At 50.1% G+C, this 11,578-nt stretch overlaps 1 protein-coding gene across 2 annotated transcripts in view; it reads left to right on the top strand.

The window, feature by feature from the left end:
* LOC120896721 (RNA polymerase II degradation factor 1) overlaps positions 1-11,469 on the top strand; it is a 29,440-nt gene extending 17,971 nt beyond the window's left edge. Inside the window, exons 1-2 of one of the 2 annotated variants that reach the window (XM_040301086.1) lie at positions 6,882-7,212; positions 9,413-11,469. In XM_040301086.1, the coding sequence (XP_040157020.1) occupies positions 7,115-7,212; positions 9,413-10,667 (1,353 nt within the window). In that variant the 5' untranslated portion in view covers positions 6,882-7,114 and the 3' untranslated portion in view covers positions 10,668-11,469. Of the gene's footprint in view, positions 1-6,881; positions 7,213-9,412 lie in introns of those variants that run through there. The other variant, XM_040301087.1, reaches the window with a different exon arrangement.
* The last annotated feature ends 109 nt before the right edge of the window (positions 11,470-11,578 follow it).

Genomic DNA, 11,578 nt, shown 5'->3' on the forward strand with positions numbered 1-11,578 from the left:
GGAGGGCGCCAACCGTATGTTCTTTTCGTGTTTGGCCCAATGACCGGTGAGTGTCTACGCAATCTAAACACACAGCCCGCACGTGGGTGGTGCAAGGGGATGGAAGGAAACGGTACCACCGGATGGATGCACACCGAGTGGCGCTACTGGGCCACAAGAATTCAGAAAGAAACACACAGTATGCGAGCGATGTGTGCAATTTTGACAAAACGACTACTAATGAGCCCTCGATGATGGTCCTGTTAGGCCTGGTCGATTCTATTATCTTCGGGCGCATTGGTTCCGGTCGAACGAAAGGGAGAGGCAGACACGCCAAGATGTGGGAAAACGTGTGCCTTTCCTTGCCTCTGTCAGCCTCTGCTTCTCCCATATGAGGATAGAATTGGGTTATCCGATTGGGCGGCAAAGAGTACCTAAAGAGTGTATGTGTGTGTGTGTTTGTGCTTTTGGGGCAGCGGTATTTTTGCAACGCAAATCTACTGCCGAGAAAGAATGAAACAAGCGCTAACTTTGCTGGCACAATATTGATTCAACCTGTTGGTGCAGATTGCTTTGGTTTGGCGGAATCCAAATTCCAATGTTCTTTGCTTGCTAAATAGCAGAAGATCATGGGAAAATCGATACACAAAACAAACACACTCTGGGATCAATAATGGCGGATTACTTTGTTCTTAATGTTGAACAATCTTATTGAGTTGTGGTAATAGTAGGGCGCGTTAGAGCGTCGATCGACCCATTCGGGCGGGTGTGTTTGATGTGTAATTTAAACGTAAGTGAAATGTGCAATAAAAAAGGCTTAATAAGCAACCTTTCCTACACACTTTGCATACATTCTGGCGTTTGAGTTGAAGCATTATTTTTCTCTGTATTGTTTCCCTATCAACCACTTAGCGTCAAACGTATCAAACCCCTCTCGGGACAAAGGCACCCATTTGGCACACATTGGCCTCACAGCTCTCAAAAGGCATCTCTAGCTCAATAGATACTTTGCTGTGGCTTTGTTTTAGAGCCTCGTCTGAAAAAACTTGACCCTACTCCTTCAACAGAACACGTCCACGATTGAATGCTTCATTTTTCCGCACAAACACACACACACACACACCTTGTTTACACACGTCTGCCAACGGTCCCACGTCAAATGGCGAGCGCGCGCCCGATCTTCAAACCCCTAGCACCATCCTTTTGTTCGCTATCGGGCACCCGTCATCAGCGTGTTATTGTCAGACCGACGACGACGACGACGACGGTGAGATTGATTGCAATAAATCTTCGCCTCGTCAGCACGCGAAGCCCCCACGCGCGATGGACCGGTATTAATGTTCTCGCGAATAGAGGTTAGAGCATCTTCTTCGAGATGCTCACGTTTTGGTCTACGGGGGCCGTGTGTGCTGCTGAAATTATTTATTTTTCATTTGCCATCCATCCGTCAAGAGACGGGTTAGTGGTTCCAGCCCGACGTGGTACCGGTAGGTCTGGCCGACCAGGTGAATTCTTCATCAACGTTCAAACGGCGAATGGAGCTTCTGGATGGACAGGGGGACACGATCACTTGTGGTGCGATTTTTATGGGAATCCTAATTTTATAGCCCTCCTACCGCACGTCGATCGATATCTAACACATTCTAATTTGAGCATTAAAACTCCTACCATTGTGGTCATTGTGGAAAAGGGCACTCGGTTTCAACCGGGTGAAGATCGTGAGGATCAATACTGTGTGTGTGTGTTTTTTTTTATTGCGATTGCTTAGATTCATCAAACCACAGGAAGAAGGATAGCTAAAGCGAACCAGTCAATGATGCTAATCTTGCTTTGTATGGCGACCTTGCCATTGTTAGACGAGTAGTCGGCGGCCCAAGCAGACTTCAGCCAGCCGGTTGGCCGTCAATAGACATATTGTTCAGATGTAAATTAAATAGCGATCATTAGATTAAACCTTCTTCCCTTTTGCGAGCAAATCGATCGATTCAAGCATCGTCAGCTTATTGATTCAATTGAATCGTGATCCATTATTGCATGGCCGACCGATCATTGATTGACCGAAGGTCTTACTGTATCTTTTTCCCCATTTTCTTTCCATCTATCTCGATTTGCGTACAGCTGTTGTTGCGCAATCGATTTACCATCGGATCGTGCAACTCATCATCGCCAAGGAGATAAAGCTTATTGGATTATCTTCCCTTTACTGATCCATCTAGGGATCACTTCCTGCATAACAATCAGTGTTGTTACCTTTGTTTATTGGAATTCCTGCTTGCCGATCGTGGAAAACCCCCCAACCACTCATATCTTCCCCACAAATTGCACGCATTTTCGCTTTCGCTAATCAAACACACACACTTCCGAGACGTCCAGACATTAGCCCTGCAAAGGCGCTGGTAGTGCCCAGTGCCAACCTGCATCAAACTTTCTCGGCCCCATCAGACCCCTACCAGTGGGCTGGGAATAATCATCACGCCGGATCGAAATTTACCAGCTCTCGTTTTAAGGGCTTTGAGTAGCGCCGTCCGTGAGCAACGCACATAGAAAAAAGCACGTAAGTCTCCCATAAGCAACGGGGTTTGCGGGGGTAAAAAGTCGGCCACCGCGGTACCACGATTTGTGTCGATTAATACGAATTAGTGGCAATATTGCGCACCGCACACAATTGGATCCCATTTCGGGCGGGTATAGGGGGCTGTCAGATCGAAACTATAATCGCCTTGATCCGTGATCCGCACGCGGGGAATTAACCGCGATCGAAGGACCAATTAGGGTGGTGTTTATTAGTAGCTGCAGCTAAAGCCTAAAATCGTCTGGGCTGGATGATGATGATGCTGATTGGGGCCGAATGCTAGGCGCGCGTTGGCTAGCCCGACAGATTGGTGATGTACTTTCCAATTGGGAGATAATGAGTGAAACTTGGGAAGCTTTTGATAGGGCTGGAGCAGAAGTTTCCCTTTCGGCGGTTTTCTACGAAATGCCCGTTTTAAAGCGAGATCCGGCGATACAAGCACAAGTTGACAGTTGATCTTAAATCTGTGTTTTGAATTTAATCTATTATTTACTTCTGAACTTACTAGAAATTGAATTGTCCCATAGCTTTGTTCCATTCTCAATACTGCTCTCAAGTTCAGTTCGCCCCGGTTTGGTGTGCAAATGGTCGGTTTTGCGCGCATTCTGCGTCAGTGGTTATTGTACAGCGGTACGCTCCACCGAACCATTCACTCGTCAGTGGCGTTTTGCACAACTTTCTCCGCTTCGTTGCACCGACCGCAAGACCGCATTGGGATTTTCGCTTCGCTTTGGTTTCGTTTTGCACAAAATTGGGATTCCACTGTCCAGTGGGAAAAACTAATTGCCTTAATTTAGCCGAGCGAACGTGTAACAGAGCAAAGCCTCGAATTCGATACGGGTAATGTGCTGTTTGAAGGAGGATGGGGGACTGTGTCCCCGGACGGAAGGGGTTTGGTGGTTGCGCTGGTTGACGCTTCACTTCCCGCTGTGGGAAGCTTCGTGCTCGCTTTGTGCATGAGCCTGTGCCGCCCGTCCGTGCGTCAGCCCAGCCTGCACAGATCGTGCCTGGAAGATGAGAATTTTCGATTACGAATGCAGTTCTGCTTAACCTGTGATTTGCGTTCGTTTCGAGTGCAAACCCATCCCACCGCCCTTTCCCCCTTTTGAAGGGAAAGACCCAGCGGGTCAGATTTAACGAGGCAAAGTGCAGCGAATTCTTGTGCGAAATTCTTGCCCCCAACGCGCCAACACAAAGGCCCGAGATGCCATGACAGTTTATGAAGGATCGCTGACTTCCGTGCGGGGTTGGCGGGGACCGGCGAGGTTGAGGGTACACGGGTGTGAAAGGTGTCAGCCACCAGTCGGTCGTGCCCTCACGATTATGACAGCTCATTTGCTCGTTCGTTTACTCCTGCTTAACCTCAATCGCACCCGTCCACCCCAGCAGCACACCGGGGCGGGTGCTCGGCTAAGCGAACCGGACACAAAAGCGACACCTTACAAGTGGTTAAGTAATCCCTTGATCTCCTTGGGATAACGAGATGGGGGCAGCAAAGCGGGAGAAGAAAAAAAATGCAGCAACAGGTGCATGTGCAACGGGAAACCACCGGTGCCCGGGAACGATTAACAACCGAGCCCCTTCGAGCTAGGTGAGTTGAAAGGCCGCCAGAATGGGCCGCGGGAAGCGATTCCGGCGGGTGATTAAACTGCCACCCCGCTGTCACCGTGTTCGTACGCCCCCGGTCCGGAGAGCTGTCACTCTCGTCTCCGGCGCCGTGGCTGACGCAAGAATGCGGGCAGAGTGAAAGGATTTACGAACATTGCCCTGTTGTCCAGTGTGCTGGAGTGTCGTCCGGATGGACAAATTTTGAAGAATTGTACTGAAAATTGAATGCACCCCACGCCCTCCAGTGTGTGCACCTTTGCGGGCGGCATTCCAGTAACGGTTATACCAACAAAAGGTAATCATCATACAAAGTGTCGATCGGGATCCGAGGTTGATGGGCTGCCTGCTGCTTCAATTCCCATGTCCCGTGTCAGAAGCATTAATCTGACAGTTACTGCCTGATGTTGGTCGTTTCGACCGTCCTTCACGAAAGCACCCGGGAAGACGACTCCCGGCTCTTCCACCATTAATCATGTATGATTTATTGCCAGCTAGTCTGGAAATGAATAAACGATTTATAACACTTAATTATTAGAGTCTAAAATTGGATTTCCACGGATTCCTCCCCCAAAACGGATCATTTAACCCGTACGGTGTGGTATCTTGATTCCGAAGCGATTGGATTCCAACCATCCATCCCATCAAAGGTCTTTGTTTTACCTTTTTTTTCGGGAAGCTTATGAATTTGTATTACCCAAGACGCTCGGTGAAATGATGTTACGGTTCGGTTGTGCCGCTGATATATTTAGCTACCCTGCTCTCGAGGCGTCAATGCGCGACGAAACGATCAGGCCTTTGCCGTTGGATGTTTGCCCATGGCCTGCCCCACGAGGACGCCGCGATCCAGCCAGCGGAAGACATTACAGTTGAATGGCCGAAGGGTTTCCGAGCGCTTAGATAGTTAATTAACCTAAACTACGCGAAAGGTCACGATCGAAACGATCGGCCTTTACTCGGGGGCCGCACGGACGCTGTGATGACCGTTTAATGCTGTCCGCGCGCTCTTGTATCGCATGTTGATGTTCAACATTTCAACATTGGACGTTGGTCGTAAATCAAAGAGCGATGCTGGCAGCAGCAGCAGCAGCATCAGGGGTAATCAAATATTTCACAATGCACGCGACATTTACGAGCGTATGTCCTGGAGATGAATCTTTACCCAAGGGAGAACCAAAGCCGGAGGAAGCGGAGAACGAAACGAACGAAGGAGGAGATAACATTAGCCACGGAAAGTAGGAAAAAACGACTACATCAGGTGCATAGAGCAGGAAGATGGCCAGCATCGGGGAATGGGCTGTCGGCATGCTAATTACGAACCGTGTGCTGTGGAGGCCCGACTTTCGGAGTGGTAGATGGTTGGGACCGGCTGCTTCAAAGCTACCCGGGTGAAAAAAGGGGCCGTTGCGGGATGCAACACATAATAACATGTGTTATTTTATGCACTGCTGAAGCGTGTCCGGGAGGCTGGATAAGTATGTGCGCCCGAGCTTCGGGTGCAAAACCTCGGACAGCGCGCGAGACGTTTAGCGCGCGAAGTGCGTCCATCCCTACCGGGACCGTAGGCTGGGGAGTGTGGATCAATGGAGGATCAATGTCGCTCCTCCCGGGCCGTATCGTATGGTACGCAGGCATGCAACTATGTCGGGAAAGAGTAATGAATCTCGGGACGTTGAGTGGTAATTGATAGTGGCATGATCCACTTTTGGCAGGTCCGGCAGGAATGCTGTTGCACGCACGCACTGGCACAACCGCTGGCACGAAACCGAGAAACGCGCGTGCGAGCTAGGTACGGTACGGTGAGCTTTCGTGTGCGAGCGCGTGTACACAATTTGTACAAGTTGTAGCCGTTTTTCTTTCAACAGTTCAGTGACTTTTTCGCGGTAATGAAAGATCACTAGGAGGCTCTGCTAGGAAGTTGTTGGGAGCGGAAAAGCTTGTCAGATTTTGTCAGACGTTGTGACAGATGCTGAGGACATTTCCTTGTTGCCAGAGTATTAATTAGATCAGTCCAAGGAAGGTCGGATTGTCATTGGATGCACTTAATCACACCGGTGTCAGTGTCATTCCATTTTGCTAGAAATTTCATTAAGGGGTCTTCAATAGACTTCAATGCTACTGTAAGACATCTGCAAAGACTAATGATGGTTGTATTCGTCCCATCCGGAAATCATTAATCCGCTCGGGCCCTCGGGTATGATTCTCGGAATACGAGAACTCCCTCCGCGTTGCCTTGAATGCGTATTTGCATACAGTTCCTCCATATCCGGAGGTCCAGACAGGCTCTGGTTGATAGATGTGTCGCGCGGTACGCTTCACTTACGGCTTCCCTGTTCCACACACACGCACCGTTCGGTATTTGGATTAGGATGTGAATGATGAAGCGTTACCGTGAGGGCGCGATCACTGCTATTTGGAATGAAACAAATCGCTCGAGCGTGCGTCAGCAACGTCGATCCACCAAACGAAGAAGCATCATTTTCTCACCCGTGGTAGGAAGAAGTTGATAAGCGTGGAATACAAGCTCATTTCAGTAGCAGCAACAGCCTTGCCATGTGAAATGTAGGGCTTTCGGGGGCTGTTTTTTTCGAGCAGTTAGCTAAGATTAGCCACCGGCCGAATGATGATCACCTTGAACTAGAAATCTGAATTCCGGGCGGGTGCAGAACCTTGTTAGCCGTTTCCCACTCAATCCCTTGTCTTTCTACGTCTCCCAAAGATGCAAACAAAAGAACTCCCAGCACGGTTGGTCAGCTTATCTAAATTAATCAATTGATAGTTCGTTGCTGCTGCTGTAACTGTACTGTTTCCCCTTCCCTACTTAGGCTCTGCTTCTCGCTGCTTTATTGGTGCACCGATTTCCATTGAAATGAGGTGGCTGCTTTCGTGCAACAAAAGCTCCGTTCAATTAAAAGAAATTAAGAAAATTCACTCCACCAAAAAGCAACCCGGAAGATAATGGTGGGGCTCGATGACGCTCGAGACCAAGATTGGACGATTAGCGCGCGCTCCTGCACTGCTGCTCGATCGCTCTTCCGATCCGTACCGTTTTCGAGGTTGGTAGCAAAATAGTCATAAAATTGTATTTTATTTCGCGAGCCGGACAACATCCGGCCTAATGATCGGGCACTTCCTCTGGCTAGAGCCGTAGAGCGCTCTCCAGCTTCGCCCGCGAGCGCTTAAAGTCGAACGCAAATTATACGGTACGGTGCGGGATGAATCTGGATCGCATGGGCTAGTAGCATTGAACTTTGGCTTCGATTTATCGTTTAAAGGTTACGTATTAAAGTGCCCGCACACACACACACACACGCGCGCTCAGTTGCGCTCGATGGGTGGTGGTGTGATGGCGCTACCGTATTTTTTAGTGCCGGGATGAGAGGTGGCAATTTCATTGCTAGGAAATGATTGCACGCAGCAGATAGGGTACTAAATCGTTACTTACCGCTCCAGATTAAGATGCCCGGGCTGGGGCTCAGCGATCCGGGTCCTTCCTGTTCCTTCACACCACACCACACAGATCGTCGTAAGGGCAACGGCGCACAACACACGCCCACAATGCGTCAGAGGGCAGGGACCGCGAAATGTACACCGTTCGCTCGGGTGTCATTAAGCCCTTAAATCCGAACGGTGCGGGGAAGAGATATCGCCTGGTACATCGCCGCATGGGCTTGGTGATAATTTCTGCGCCTGCACACACACACACACACATACACACATACACATACCATGTAGAGGCTTACGTTTACGGACGATCTCATTAATCAGAATGTGGCAAATTATTAGGTAGCGGTCTGGCTTTATTGGCGGTTTTGCGCTCATCATCACCGGCACGAATACGCGTGCTAAGGAGGAGCCGGGTCAAGAATGGAACGAAGCGGCTCTGCTGCAGCTGCCGATGATGATGAACATGATGATGATGATGATGGACGGAATCGGAGATAAAAACATAAACGGATCACACGCCGCCACGCCGAGTATCGCGTTCGTGTGGCTCATCGGGGCACACCCCGCAGCGGGTGGTTAAAATTCCACCCTCTCCGCACTTGAAATGCACTTTCGAATGGTATAAAAATAAATAGAATATAAAAGGGCAACGGCGCCATCGCGCGTGGCCTGCTGCATCGCTCCGTGCTCATCGGCCAATCCGTTCCGGTGGCGTAATGAGCGGTTTGGAGGTAATTCAATCACACTTGATTTCAATTGTCACGTCACGCCAAGGTTGTTATGGTCGTGTGATGTTATCTGCCCCTTTGGTGCTCACTCTCACTGTGTGTGTGTTGTTATTGTCTTTTTTCCTCATTATTTTCCTACGGAATCTTCACGACCACGAAAGGGTTCTGCCACAGAATGCCGCCGGCCGTACGGGAATGGGAATAATATATATTTATTTTGTGATGCTCCACCAGACACACACACACACACACTGTTCCGTCGCATGGAAGCTCCCAACAACGTCGTTGTTCTTTGCTTTTATCGCAAAAAATAAATCGAAATCACAATTGCCATTTTACGGCTGAGGTCATAATCGGGGCATCCAATGGGCTCCAGAGGCTCCGGGGAGGGGGGTTCGGCTATAAAATTGACGTTGCGGCCGTCGATGCACTCGACCGCCGTAATGATGATGGAAATGTGCGGTAAGGCTCGGTGGGAAATGCGGTCCCGGGGTGCCATCGAGCTGAGTTAGGCACAAACGGTGGCAAACTACGCTAATGATGATGGGCACAATTAATTGGCTGCGGAAATATAATATTTTAAAGTAATCAATTATCGTAAATATATTCGATCGAAGCTTGGCTACGGGACCGGGAGCCGATTGGCAAGCTGCAAAGCCAACGCGAAAGTCGCGAAGCGAGAATCCAATTTGTTGACCACCGAGCGAATGAATGAAACACATGGTCTACATGCCTCAACGCGGTCCATATCAATCAACCGTAGCCCGGCGTAGCGGCGGCATGCTCTGCCCACGTGGTGTGTCCGGTTTATGGCAAGATTTATAAACTGGAGCATCACCACGCGCTGCTCGTTCGCGTTTATTGAAAAACGGTTTATTGATGATGTTGAACCATCGGGGATGGAATGTGTTGAAAATCAACGCAACAGCCGCATGAAGCTTCCCATGGGAAAATGGAGTGACTTGGGATTTACGAGGGCGTACTCCGTCTGGTGTGTGTGCGCGCGCGCACACACAAACTACATCAAACGGCAACTAACAAATGCTCTTTTCGTCTTCCTTTCTTGCTCTTCCAATTACAGCAAACAATTATCCATCATGACGCAAACGAGTCGCCTGATAGTGCTGGTCTGCCTGCTGTCCACCGTGGCGGCCATTCCCGTCCGTCAAAGTCAGCTCCTGTCGGCGATGCAGCGCCAGTACGAGGCCCGCGCCGCCAAGGAAGCGGGCTACCTGCAGGAGCTGGAAGCTGAGCCCACCGGACAGGAGCCAGAAAGTGGGAAGGTGTCTTCGAACGGGGAAGCCGAACAGAGCAGCACCGCTGACTCCAACATTCGTGAGCCACTACTTCCGATTACGTTACCGCTGCCGAATCTGCGCAAGAACAAGATGTTGGGCTACTTTGGGCTGTACTCTCCGGCGGCGCTAAGTGCGGCAGCAGCTGCGGCTTACGCTCAACCCTACGGCTATCCGCTGTATCACTCGATGCTGGACTACTACGACGACTACCTGCCGGTGGACAACTATCCCAGCCTAAACATGCTGGCCAACATGCAAACCTACCCGCAGAATGTCTACGCCAACATGGCGAACGGAATGGGCTCGTACCAGACGATGAGTAACCTTTCGCCGAACCTTCAGCAGCAGCTCAACAGTCTCGTACAGCAGCAGCAGCAGCAACAGCAGCAGATTGGACAGCAGCAGCAGCAGCAGCAACAACAGGCCACGAACCCGCAGCTCGCCAACTTGGCTGGTTTGGATGCGAACGCGGCTGCGCTCGGCAGCTTCCAGAGTCTCGCCGCCAGCTTCGCGGCCGGTAATGACAACTTCCAATCGCTGGACGATGAAGACATCCTGTCCCGCCACAGCCAGGCTGGCCGTCGTCGCCCGGCAGTGAAGAACTCGCCGATCTACTACATCCGACTGCCCCCGACGCCGTACATGTTCGTGCCCGGTGTTGGCTACATCTCGCAACCTCCAACGATCCAGCCGATGGCCGCACCGGTCCCACAGTATCCGCAGCTCGCACCACCACCGCCAGTGACGATGAGTCCGTTCTACCAGCTGCCCATTAACTTCGTGTCGAACGGCAAACCCTCCGGCATTTACCAGTGGAACGGTGCGCCGGCTGCTCCGGCGGTACCACCGCAGCCAGCCTTTGCCCTGCCGTACCCGCGCCCACAGCGACCCGCCTTCGCACCGTCACCGTTCATCCAGGACTCGAAGATTACGCACCTGAAGGGACCGTTCCTGTTCAACGGCCGGCCGGAGGAGATTTTCCTGCTGCAAAACACCTTCAACCCGCTCTACCAGAGTCCACTGAACTCGTACTATTAATGAGCGTGCGACCAGAGAGTGCAGGTGGACCAGCGCGAAACACTCACATCCGCCATGTGGACTTAGGGGGAGTGTCCGGGATGGTTATAGCAAACGCATTTGGCAATGAAGGGCCAGCTTAGCGGCATTACTGCAATATCACGATTATCATGCAAAACTTTACACAAACACATTCACACATACACTATACAACACTGCGATCGATACTTGAACGATCGGAACTGATCGAGGTGGGTGGCCCCCCTTGCGATAACACATACATACTATTGTTCGATTAGGCTTAGTGTGGATTAGCCACTTAAGGAAGCAAAAAGTGAAATACTAGGAATAGACTAAGCGTCGCTAGGCACTTTCGGTACCGTACCATTCGGTTACCCGGCCCACTAGAGGATGCTTGTGGTGTAAAATGACTTACTTGGAGAAACGTTTCATCGATGGGGGAGAAGCTTTTTGCTGCATCCTTACTTACCAGTGATGCAAACAATCATTTTTGAGCTACCTACTTTCGAGGTGCTAAGCATCGAAATTTAGCTAAAAAGGTGTTAGCGGAAGACGTATTGCCATCTTCCCGCGCGAAGGCCTCCATCGATGGAACGTTTCTTCGACACGACGGTATTTATCAGTAATGTAACGAGAACGAGAAGCGAAATGAATGCAAAACAATACTCGTACTTGGATCGTCAAACGACTAGACAGCAATCGGGACTAGTGATTTAGCGGAGGGTTAAGTAAATTTGATTTAAAGAAGTAAAAATAAATTAAAAATAAATAAAAAGCACAACGCCAACAAATGGAGAAAGCATTCGGCGTACGAATTTGTTTGTATTGAGAAAGAAATGTGTGCTGAAACGAGATTTTGGTAAGATTTAATTGTAAATCCAAAGATTGGTACACCACACCGAATACAACTC

The sequence above is a fragment of the Anopheles arabiensis genome, chromosome 2 (assembly GCF_016920715.1).
Source record: "Anopheles arabiensis isolate DONGOLA chromosome 2, AaraD3, whole genome shotgun sequence".
Lineage (NCBI taxonomy): Eukaryota > Metazoa > Arthropoda > Insecta > Diptera > Culicidae > Anopheles > Anopheles arabiensis.